General features: G+C 52.6%; 1 protein-coding gene across 1 annotated transcript in view; it reads right to left on the bottom strand.

Moving 5' to 3' along the window:
• LOC140390174 (ubiquitin-conjugating enzyme E2 L3) overlaps window positions 1–5,316 on the bottom strand; it is a 53,240-nt gene extending 47,924 nt beyond the window's left edge. The window contains exon 1 of the mRNA XM_072475157.1: window positions 5,208–5,316. Within this exon, the coding sequence (XP_072331258.1) occupies window positions 5,208–5,234 (27 nt within the window). The 5' untranslated portion in view covers window positions 5,235–5,316. The remainder of the gene's footprint in view (window positions 1–5,207) is intronic.
• Window positions 5,317–12,130: the final 6,814 nt, after the last annotated feature.

Below are 12,130 nucleotides of genomic sequence, written 5' to 3'. Positions count from 1 at the left end.
GGCCCATCGAGTCTGCACCAGCTCTTGGAAAGAGCACCCTACCCAGGGTCAACACCTACACCCTATCCCCATAACCCAGTAACCCCACCCAACACTAAGGGCAATTTTGGACACTAAGGGCAATTTATCATGGTCAATCCACCTAACCTGCACATCAGTAACAAGAGACTGGGGGTCTACAGAGGTAATGTTGTTGGAGTGGGAAGAGCATTCATTGGGGGATATGCACCAACTTCATTCAGACAGACAGAAATGACATGTGAAGTCTGTGCCATGGAGATGAACAAGAGGAAAGGATGTAGCACCAAGAATTAGCACAAAACAACCTGTTGCAAACTTCCTGTCATTCTTTCTCAATAGCTATTCCACTTAGTACATTTCATTCTGATAACCATCTGACTGACATTTCAACTATCTTATCCTCGTTACTATTGGCCATTGTATTTTTAGTTGGTCCTTGGTAGCAGAGTGATTGACTAAGCAGTTCTCATGGATTGTCGGTTTTGTGACGATATCTACCCCAGTAATCCACGCATCTTTCACTTCACTCAGAACTTTATATAATTAAAATTGGAAAGGAATTACAGCACCGTTAGTAGATATCTGATCAAGGTGACAAAATTGGGTGACCTCTAATGACTTACTCAGTTTCTGCAGTAATTCACAACATTTGTCATCTATGCTCTTTGCACAAAGTGCAATCATCACTAGCAGAGCCACTGTAAAAATGTTATATAATATTCTGGCACGGTTTAATTAAGGTGATTTCTCTAAATACAGAGTATTAACTCTTTTTGTCAATTCCATATTTCTCATCGCCATTGATAATGTCAGTGAGGTTCCCCCCACACCAGCAGGTTCCTGCTTTGGTTCCCAGTCTAGGTTGATTTAGATGGATTCAGCTGCGTGCCAGAATGGGCACTACAATTGATCACAATGCACTTGGGATGATGGGCTGTTGCTTCAGATCCTCAAGAGGAGTAAGTACACATAGAATTTACAGTGCAGAAGGAGGCCATTCAGCCCATCGAGTCTGCACCGGCCCTTGGAAAGAGCACCCTATCTAAGCACACACACCCACCTGACACCCACCTAACATTTTTTTTGAACACTACGGGCAATTTAGCATGGCCAATCCACTTAACCTGCACATCTTTGGACTGAGGGAGGAAACCGGGGCACCCGGAGTAAACCCACGGAGACACGGGGAGAAAGTGCAGTCTCCACACAAGCCGGGAATCGAACATGGGACCTTGGAGCTGTGAAGCAACTGTGCTAACCACTGTGCTACCGTGCCCCCGTTTGATGTAGACATAAAACAAAAATAGGACTCATCTGTGATTCATTCCCCCCGCCATACCGTCAACCTTGACAATATTCTCTATTTGAGTTCATGTGTAGAATGGCCACAAAGACACGATTCCAGTCACATAAACAGTCACTGCACAGGAGGCCAATTGACCTGTCGTGTTTGTGCTGGCTCTCTGCAAAAACAAATATTCAGCGTTTTTGAAACCATACATCGTTCGATACTTTCACAACGAGAAGGCCACAGTGTAAAAGTAAACGCTTGAAATTACGGCAAATCTGGAATTTATTACAATGCCAAACAGATTGTAACTTTTTAAGTTCCAGTTGTGAAGTGTTTTTTTTAAGACCCCATTTCCAAATTTATCCAAAATTCTTAAATTGATTCAAAACATTTAGCTAAATAATAATCTTTAGTCACAGGTAGGCTTATATTAACACTGCAATGAAGTCACTGTGAAAAGCCCCTAGTCGCCACATTCCGGCACCTGTTCGGGTAGAGGGAGAATTCAGATATATACCTTTGATTAGAATACCCATCTTTAATATTAAATATTTTAGTATCAATAGATTTCATTCCCTACAATGTTCTGCATTTCATTCAAAGGGTGGTTAAAATAGCGCATGCATAGAAACTAATTTAATCCAAGTCCATAGAATGCTTTGGTAGAATTTACTAAAACTGCCAGCTGATATTAAACTGATAGCAGTATGTGCTCTCGTAATGACATCCATTTTGAGGATGTTATCAATGGTGATCTACATCACAAAAAAGAAAAGCAAGCTAATCTGCAATTACAGTTCTTAAACTTGTAGATTAAAAAAAGTTTGACTTATTAGAAATGTTGTCTTAAAGAAATATGAGTAGACCATTTAAAAGAAACAGCAAGATGGAGATTAAAACCTGCCCACAAACTTTAGAATATTTCTAATCTATAATCATTCACGTATCTCTGTATTCCACTTTTCTTAGAAATATTTAATTGTTATTATAGTCTCATAGTCCAAAAAGTCAGCCTAATCATGAGACACTGAATCAAACCATTATGACATTAGGAGGGGTAAACACCTGAGCAACATGCCGTGTCACCATTGACTTACTTGACGATGAAATGACTCAAGATTTAAAAGCTGAACAAAACGTACGAGTTCAGCTTATCAAAGGAAAGATAAAAAAAGTGTGTTTGAAATTAATGCTCAGGTGATAGATTACATTTTAACCCCCCACTATAGCATATTCCCCATTTTGTTAAACAGGATATGACAATAGGATTCAAGACAGATTAAAATGTTGCAGCACCATTTTACTTACGTGACAACTATTCTGAATGCATGTGCATGTGAACACGAATCTCTTCAGACATACATGCATGTAGGATATAAGAAGCATGTTTATTATAGATAGAACATAGGAACATCCTGGAACTCCCTAACAGCACAGTGGGTGTACCTGCACCTCGAGGTCTGCAGTGGTTCAAGGCAACTCGCCACCACCTTCTGAAGGGCAACTAGAAATGGGCAATAAATGCTGGCCTAACCAGCGACGCCCACATCCCGCAAATTAATTAATTTTTTAAAAATTTGCAAACAGAGCTATACATTGGTTAATTATACAGAGCATGAGAAAATCATCAAATAATACTGGAGTGATAAAGTATTATGATGAGTTGGGGGGGGGGGGGGCTTGGTGGTGCAGTGGTTAGCACTATTGCCTCACGACACCAAGGACCCAGGTTCAATCCCGACCCCAGGTCACTGTCCATGTGGAGTTTATACATTCTCCCCGTTTCTCACCCCACAACCCCAAAGATGCACAGGGTAGGTGGATTGACCACACCAAATCACCCCTTAATTGGAATTTTTTTTAATTTTAGACCATGGCAAATGAGATTCAGAATTCTATTTAATTTAATCTGGAAATAAAATGCTTGTGTCAGCAACAGTGGCCATGACACCTCAAGTCTCAAAAACACAAATGGTTGACTAGCATGATTTTGGGAAAGAAAGCTGCACTCTTGACGTGATGCTGCATGACCCGCCGAGTGTTTTAAGCAATAACCGATTTTCAACTCCATGCCATCCAAAATGGCCTGACACGCGAGTTGCATCAAAACTCATCCAAAACAGCAGTGCCCAAGACGACAGCCTCTTCAGGGAACTGGAGATCGGCAATAAAAACAGATGGGCCTCCCCTGTCTGTGACACGCATCTTCAGAATGAATAGACAAATTTCACATGACAGAAATGCAGTTTTCATTTTGGATTAGTTTTCAAGGATCCAACATTTCGCACTTCCTTCCCTCCCCTAATTTTAAAAGTTCTCACAGGCAAGAATGGAGAATATTACTTTTTCACACAGCGCACTGCACTGCAAGTTGTGGACGACCACTGTACAAAATGTGCAGCACTATCTACAGAGTACCAGGGACCCGGTTTCAATTCCGGCCTTGGGCGACTGTCTGTGTGGAGTTTGCACTTTCTCTCTGTGTCTGCGTGGGTTTCCTTGTGCGCTCCGGTTTCCTCCCACAGTCCAAAGAAGTGACGGTTCGGTGAATTAGCCATGCTCAATTGTCTAAAGTCCTGGAGTCCATAAATTAGGAGGGGTTACAGGTTTAGGGTGGAGGTGTGGGCTTGAGTAGGATGCCCTTTGCAAGGGCCGGTGCAGACTCGATGGGCCGAATGGCCTCCTTCTGCACTGTAAATTCTATGATTCCACAACGCAGAGGGGATCGGTTCGTGAATCTCCTTAACCAGACAGAAAATGTGTTACAAAATGCGCAGCGCAACCAGGTAGTGCCAAGTTAGAGTAGTGGGTTCAATGTGAAATCAGGCACAGAAAGCAAGAATTAAGAGCAAAAGATTGGATGGAGGGAAGAAACGTGAAGGAGTTCCATTTTGAACTGTGTGTGGGTGTGTGTGCACCGTGCCCTTGATGAAAACTGCAATGAACGTTTGCAGATCAATGAGTTGGCCTCATGGTCTTCCCCAGCCCCCTTCTACTGCAAAAATTCGACTCAAAATCCAAATTAGTACAACCCCCCCGGGGGAGGAAGAGAGACGAGAGAGAGGGGAGAGGTAGGTGTTCGAAAGAAGAAAGATACATCTTGTCCCCTGGATGCAGCGAGACAGGAAACTGCTGAGTCAAAGTAGAGCACGTTTCAAGTCTCTTCTTGCCCCCCCCCCCCCCTTCCTCTTCCACAGCAAGTACCCAGCTGCGCTTGCATGGGGGGGGGAGGTGGAATTCCCCCCGTCCCCCAATTTGAGCCTGTGTGTAACGGGGAGGGGGGCAGTGGAAGAAGAGGAGCTAAATCGAGCCCTGGGGGCGGGCGAGGGGGCTGGAAGTGAGGCGGCGGAACAGGCCCGGGGCCCAGCCCGCCTCTCCCGCGGCCCGGAGAAAAAAAAACGGGGGGGGGGGGGGGGGGGGGTGGAGAAGGAAGAGGGGTAAAGAGAGAAAATAAAACTCTTCAGCTACCCCCCCCCCCCCCCAAAACCAACCACCGGGTGTCCGGTTGAATATAAACAGGCGGCGGCTTCAGTTGGCGGGGGAGGGGCGGGAGCCGGCCCCCTCCTCCCCGGGCCCTCGGCGCCATTCGGTAGTTTTAGCCGCTCTTTTTATGTCTCTGTAACGCGGCTGTTTGTATTTAATGCCCCCCCCCCGGGCCCGGACTCCCCCCTCCCGCGGCGCCGGGGCCCACCCGCGGCGGCTCCAACCCTGCCGCCCCGCCCAGCCCACACCGTTATTTTCCCCACGCCGCTCTCCGGGGGGGGGGGGGGGGGGATGTGTGTGTTTCCCGCTTTCCCGCGCTCCCGCCTCTCCTCTCCCCTCCCTCCATCCCCCTCCATCCGCCCGCTCCCGCCTCTCTCTCCCCGCCCGGGCGGCGGGCCTCTCCTGCCTCTACCTTAATCAGCCGCTTGCTGCCCGCCATCTTGATTCTCCGCACTTCCCACCCCCCCGGCACCGGCAGCCACCGCGCTTCCTGTCGGCCGGCACCGCCAATCAGGGCAGGAGGGAGGGTCTGAGGGGCGGAGTGAGGGAGGAGGAGGAGGGAGGGGCAGAGTGAGGAGAGAGTGAGGGGCAGAGTGAGGAGAGAGTGAGGGGCAGAGTGAGGAGAGAGTGAGGGGCAGAATGACGGGCAGAATGAGGAGAGAGTGAGGGGCAGAGTGAGGAGAGAGTGAGGGGCAGAGTGAGGAGAGAGTGAGGAGAGAGTGAGGGGCAGAGAGAGGAGAGAGTGAGGAGAGAGTGAGGAGAGAGTGACGGGCAGAATGAGGAGAGAGTGAGGGGCAGAGTGAGGAGAGAGTGAGGGGCAGAGTGAGGAGAGAGTGAGGGGCAGAGAGAGGAGAGAGTGAGGGGCAGAGTGAGGAGAGAGTGAGGACAGAGTGTGAGGACAGAGTGAGGGGCAGAGTGAGGAGAGAGTGAGGAGAGAGTGACGGGCAGAGTGATGAGAGAGTGAGGGGCTGAGTGAGGAGAGAGTGACGGGCAGAATGAGGAGAGTGTGAGGGGCAGAGTGAGGAGAGTGTGAGGACAGAGTGTGAGGACAGAGTGAGGGGCAGAGTGAGGAGAGAGTGAGGAGAGAGTGAGGGGCAGAGTGAGGGGCAGAGAGGAGAGAGTGAGGGGCAGAGTGAGGAGAGAGTGAGGGGCAGAGTGACGAGAGAGTGAGGGGCAGAGTGAGGCTGAGTGAGGAGAGAGTGAGGGGCAGAGTGAGGAGAGAGTGAGGGGCAGAGTGAGGAGAGAGTGAGGGGCAGAGTGAGGAGAGAGTGAGGGGCAGAGTGAGGAGAGAGGAGCAGAGTGAGGAGAGAGTGAGTGACGAGAGCGTGAGGGGCAGAGTGAGGAGGGAGTGAAAGGCAGAGTGATGAGAGAGTGAGGGGCTGAGTGAGGAGAGAGTGACGGGCAGTGTGAGGGGCAGAGTGAGGAGAGAGTGAGGGGCAGAGAGGAGAGAGTGAGGGGCAGAGCGAGGAGAGAGTGAGGGGCAGAGTGAGGAGAGAGTGAGGGGCAGAGAGGATAGAGTGAGGGGAAGAGTGAGGGAAGAGTGAGGGGCAGAGTGAGGAGAGAGTGAGGGGCAGAGTGAGGAGAGAGTGAGGGGCAGAGTGAGGAGAGAGTGAGGGGCTGAGTGAGGAGAGAGTGAGGAGAGAGTGACGGGCAGAGTGAGGAGAGAGTGAGGAGAATGTGAGGGGCAGAGTGAGGAGAGTGTGAGGACAGAGTGAGGGCAGAGTGAGGGGCAGAGTGAGGAGAGAGTAAGGGGCAGAGTGAGGAGAGAGAGGGGCAGAGTGAGGAGAGAGAGGGGCAGAGTGAGGAGTGAGTGACGGGCAGAGTGATGGCAGAGTGAGGGGCAGAGTGAGGAGAGAGTGAGGGGAAGAGTGAGGAGAGAGTGAGGGGCAGAGTGACGAGAGAGTGAGGGGCTGATTGAGGAGAGAGTGAGGGGCAGAGAGGAGAGAGTGAGAGGCAGAGTGAGGGGCAGAGTGAGGAGGATGAGTGAGGGGCAGAGTGACGAGAGAGTGAGGGGCAGAGTGAGAGGCTGAGTGAGGAGAGAGTGAGGGGCAGAGAGGAGAGAGTGAGGGGCAGAGTGAGGAGGAGAGAGTGAGGGGCAGAGTGAGGAGAGAGTGAGGGGCAGAGTGAGGAGAGAGTGAGGGGCAGAGTGAGGAGAGAGTGAGGGGCAGAGAGGAGAGAGTGAGGGGCAGAGTGAGGAGAGAGTGAGGGGCAGAGTGAGGAGAGAGTGAGGGGCAGAGTGAGGAGAGAGTGAGGGTCAAAGTGAGGAGAGAGTGAGGGGCAGAGTGAGGTGAGAGTGAGGAGAGAGGGGCAGAGTGAGGAGAGAGTGAGGGGCAGAGTGACGAGAGCGTGAGGGGCAGAGTGAGGGGCGGAGTGAGGAGAGAGTGAAAGGCAGAGTGATGAGAGAGTGAGGGGCTGAGTGAGGAGAGAGTGAGGAGAGAGTGACGGGCAGAGTGACGGGCAGAATGAGGAGAGAGTGAGGAGAGTGTGAGGGGCAGAGTGAGGAGAGTGTGAGGACAGAGTGAGGGGCAGAGTGAGGAGAGAGTGAGGAGAGAGTGAGGGGCAGAGTGAGGAGAGAGTGAGGGGCAGAGAGGAGAGAGTGAGGAGGAGGAGTGAGGGGCAGAGTGAGGAGAGAGTGAGGGGCAGAGTGACGAGAGAGTGAGGGGCAGAGTGAGGCTGAGTGAGGAGAGAGTGAGGGGCAGAGTGAGGAGAGAGTGAGGGGCAGAGTGAGGAGAGAGTGAGGAGAGAGTGAGGGGCAGAGTGAGGAGAGAGGAGCAGAGTGAGGAGAGAGTGAGTGATGAGAGAGTGAGGGGCTGAGTGAGGAGAGAGTGACGGGCAGAGTGAGGAGAGAGTGAGGAGAGTGTGAGGGGCAGAGTGAGGAGAGAGTGAGGGGCAGAGAGGAGAGAGTGAGGGGCAGAGAGGAGAGAGTGAGGGGCAGAGAGAGGAGAGAGTGAGGGGCAGAGTGAGGAGAGAGTGAGGGGCAGAGAGGATAGAGTGAGGGGAAGAGTGAGGGAAGAGTGAGGGGCAGAGTGAGGAGAGAGTGAGGGGCAGAGTGAGGAGAGAGTGAGGAGAGAGTGAGGGGCAGAGTGAGGGGCTGAGTGAGGAGAGAGTGACGGGCAGAGTGAGGAGAGAGTGAGGAGAATGTGAGGGGCAGAGTGAGGAGAGTGTGAGGACAGAGTGAGGAGAGAGAGGGGCAGAGTGAGGAGTGAGTGAGGGGCAGAGTGATGGCAGAGTGAGGAGAGAGTGAGGGGCAGAGTGAGAAGAGAGAGGGGCAGAGTGAGGAGAGAGTAAGGGGCAGAGTGAGGAGAGAGAGGGGCAGAGTGAGGAGAGAGAGGGGCAGAGTGAGGAGTGAGTGACGGGCAGAGTGACGGGCAGAGTGAGGGGCAGAGTGAGGAGAGAGTGAGGGGCAGAGTGAGGAGAGAGTGAGGGGCAGAGAGGAGAGAGCGAGGAGGAGGAGTGAGGGGCAGAGTGACGAGAGTGTGAGGGGCAGAGTGAGAGGCTGAGTGAGGAGAGAGTGAGGGGCTGAGTGAGGAGAGAGTGAGGGGCAGAGTGAGGAGAGAGTGAGGGGCAGAGTGAGGAGAGAGTGAGGGGCAGAGTGTGGAGAGAGTGAGGGGCAGAGTGAGGAGAGAGTGAGGAGAGAGGGGCAGAGTGAGGAGAGAGTGAGGGGCAGAGTGACGAGAGCGTGAGGGGCAGATTGAGGAGAGAGTGAAAGGCAGAGTGATGAGAGAGTGAGGGGCTGAGTGAGGAGAGAGTGAGGAGAGAGTGAGGAGAGTGTGTGGGGCAGAGTGAGGACAGAGTGAGGGGCAGAGTGAGGAGAGAGTGAGGGGCAGAGTGAGGAGAGAGTGAGGGGCAGAGAGGAGAGAGTGAGGGGAAGAGTGAGGGAAGAGTGAGGAGAGAGTGATGGCAGAGTGAGGAGAGAGTGAGGGGCAGAGTGAGAAGAGAGAGGGGCAGAGTGAGGAGAGAGAGGGGCAGAGTGAGGAGAGAGAGGGGCAGAGTGAGGAGTGAGTGACGGGCAGAGTGACGGGCAGAGTGATGGCAGAGTGAGAAGAGAGTGAGGGGCAGAGTGAGGGGAGAGTGAGGAGAGAGTGAGGGGAGAGTGAGGGGCAGAGAGAGGGGCAGAGTGAGGAGTGAGTGAGGGGCAGAGTGATGGCAGAGTGAGGAGAGCGTGAGGGGCAGAGTGAGAAGAGAGTGAGGAGGGAGTGAGGGGCAGAGTGAGAAGAGAGTGAGGGGCAGAGTGAGGGGAGAGTGAGAAGAGAGTGAGGGGCAGAGTGAGGAGAGAGTGAGGGGCAGAGTGAGGAGAGAGTGAGGAGAGAGTGAGGAGAGAGTGGGGAGAGAGTGAGGGGCGGAGAGAGTGAGGGGCAGAGTGAGGTGCAGAGTGAGGAGAGAGTGAGGGGCAGAGTGAGGAGAGAGTGAGGGAGAGAGTGAGGAGAGAGTGAGGGGCAGAGAGGAGAGAGTGAGGGGCAGTGTGAGGAGAGAGTGAGGGGCAGAGTGAGGAGAGAGTGAGGGGCAGAGTGAGGAGAGAGTGAGGGGCAGAGTGAGGAGAGAGTGAGGGGCAGAGTGAGGAGAGAGTGAAAGGCAGAGTGATGAGAGAGTGAGGGGCTGAGTGAGGAGAGAGTGAGGAGAGAGTGAGGAGAGAGTGAGGGGCTGAGTGAGGAGAGAGTGAGGGGCAGAGTGAGGAGAGAGTGAGGGGCAGAGTGAGGAGAGAGTAAGGGGCAGAGTGTGGGGCAGAGTGAGGAGAGCCTGAGGAGCAGAGTGAGGAGAGAGTGAGGGTCAGAGTGAGGAGAGAGTGAGGGTCAGAGTGAGGAGAGAGTGAGGGTCAGAGTGAGGAGAGAGTGAGGGGAGAGAGTGAGGGGAGAGAGTGAGGGGAGAGAGTGAGGGGCAGAGTGAGGAGAGAGGGGCAGAGTGAGGGGCAGAGTGAGGATAGAGTGAGGGGCAGAGTGAGGGGTAACGCAGTGCAGTGAGGGGTAACGCAGAGCAGAGTGAGCGGTATTGCAGAGCGGAGTGAGCGGTAACGCAGAGCAGAGTGAGATAACGCAGAGCAGAGTGAGGGGTAACGCAGAGCAGAGTGAGGGGTAACGCAGAGCAGAGTGAGGGGTAACATGGGGCAGAGTGAGGGGAAACGCAGTGCAGAGTGAGGGGTATCGCAGTGCAGAGTGAGGGGTAACGCAGAGCAGAGTGAGGGGTAACGCAGTGCAGAGTGAGGGGTAACGCAGTGCAGAGTGAGGGGAAACGAAGAGCAGAGTGAGGGGTAACGCACTGCAGAGTGAGCGGTAACGCAGAGCAGAGTGAGGGGAAACAAAGAGCAGAGTGAGGGGTAACGCAGAGCAGAGTGAGGGGTAACGCAGTGCAGAGTGAGGGGAAACGAAGAGCAGAGTGAGGGGTAACGCAGAGCAGAGTGAGGAGTACCATGGGGCAGAGTGAGGGGTAATGCAGAGCAGAGTGAGCGGTAACGCAGAGCAGAGTGAGGGGTAACACAGAGCAGAGTGAGGGGTAACGCAGAGCATAGTGAGGGGTAACGCAGAGCAGAGTGAGGGGTAACGCAGAGCAGAGTGAGGGGTACCATGGGGCAGAGTGAGGGGTAACGCAGTGCAGAGTGAGGGGTAACGCAGAGCAGAGTGAGGGGTAACGCAGAGCAGAGTGAGGGGTAACGCAGAGCAGAGTGAGGGGTACCATGGGGCAGAGCGAGGGGAAACGAAAAGCAGAGTGAGGGGAAACCAAGAGCAGAGGTAGGGGTAACGCAGAGCAGAGGGAGGGGTAACGCAGAGCAGAGTGAGGGGTAACGCAGAGCAGAGTGAGGGGTAACATGGGGCAGAGTTTATCATAGAATTTACAGTGCAGAAGGTGGCCATTCAGCCCATCGAGTCTACACCGGCTCTTGGAAAGAGCACCCTACCCAAGGTCAAAACCCACGCAGACACGGGGAGGATGTGCAGACTCCGCACAGACAGTGACCCAAGCCGGAATCGAACCTGGGACCCTGGAGCTGTGAAGCAATTGTGCTACCCACTCTGCTACCGTGCTGCCCCATGGACAACCCATAGGGGCAAAGAGATGGACAACCAATGGGGGCAGAGTGGCAGGCGACATATAAGGTCAACCTATAGGGGCAGATTGAGGAGCAATATAGAAGGGCAGAGTGAGGGGTAGTCTATAGGGGCAGAGTGATGGGCAACATAGTGGGGCACAGTAATGGGCAACATATTGAGGCAGAGTGATGGGCAATATGTCAGGGCAGAGTGAGGGGTAACCTGTAGGGCAAAGTGAGAGGTAATTATAGTGGCAGAGTGAGGGGTAACATGGGGAAGAGTGAGGAGTAACATGGGGAAGAATCAGGGCAAAGTGAAGAGCAACATAAAGGGGCAGAGTAGGGGTAACCTATAGGGGCAGAGTGATGGGCACATATAGGGGCTGATTGAGGGGTAATGTAAGGCAGAATGAGGGTTAACTTCACTCCTTGTGCATTGTAGGGATTCTATGGAAATGCCAGGCAATGACCATCTCCAAAAAAAGAGAATCCAACTACGACCTCTTGACATTCATTTCATAGAATTTACAGTGCAGAAGGAGGCCATTCAGCCCATCGAGTCCGCACCGGCTCTTGGAAAGAGCACCCTTCCCAAGATCCACACCTCCACCCTATCCCCATAACCCAGTAACCCCACCCAACACTCGGAAATTTTGGACACTAAGGGCAATTTATCATGGCCAATCCACCTTTGGATCTGCACATCTTTGGACTGTGGGAGGAAACCGGAGCACCCAGAGGAAACCCACGCACACACGGGGAGGATGTGCGGACTCCGCACAGACAGTGACCCAAGCCGGAATCGAACCTGGGACCCTGGAGCTGTGAAGCAATTGTGCTATCCACAATGCTACCCTGCTGCCCTAATGGCATTCAATGACATTACCATCACTGAATCCTCCACTATCAACATCTTGGGGTTACCGTGGACCAGAAACTTAACTGGACGCAGCCATACACTATTATGGTTTTAAGAGCAGGCCAGAGGCTAGGAATCATGCAGTGTGTCACTTACCTGACTTCCCAAAGCCTGTTCACCACCTGCATGGCACAAGTCAGGAGTGCGATATGTCATGTTAAAGTACCTTTAAGAAATGAGTGTTTATAAATGGGTGTGCATATAAATATCTGTAGTGAGAGTACCTTTAAGAAATGGGTGTTTATTGCTACAGTGATGTCAGAGTGGGTGGAGCTGGGCTGTCAGCTTTTTTACTTTCGTTTTTGAGCAGGCTACAGTGTGTGTTTTAGTTTCGTTTTCAGTGTTGGAGCTGAAGCCAGACAGAGCCGGTGTACTGCTGTTCTCTCTGCCATCA

This window comes from Scyliorhinus torazame, chromosome 1, assembly GCF_047496885.1.
Source record: "Scyliorhinus torazame isolate Kashiwa2021f chromosome 1, sScyTor2.1, whole genome shotgun sequence".
Lineage (NCBI taxonomy): Eukaryota > Metazoa > Chordata > Chondrichthyes > Carcharhiniformes > Scyliorhinidae > Scyliorhinus > Scyliorhinus torazame.
This window is presented reverse-complemented; position numbering and strand designations above follow the sequence as displayed.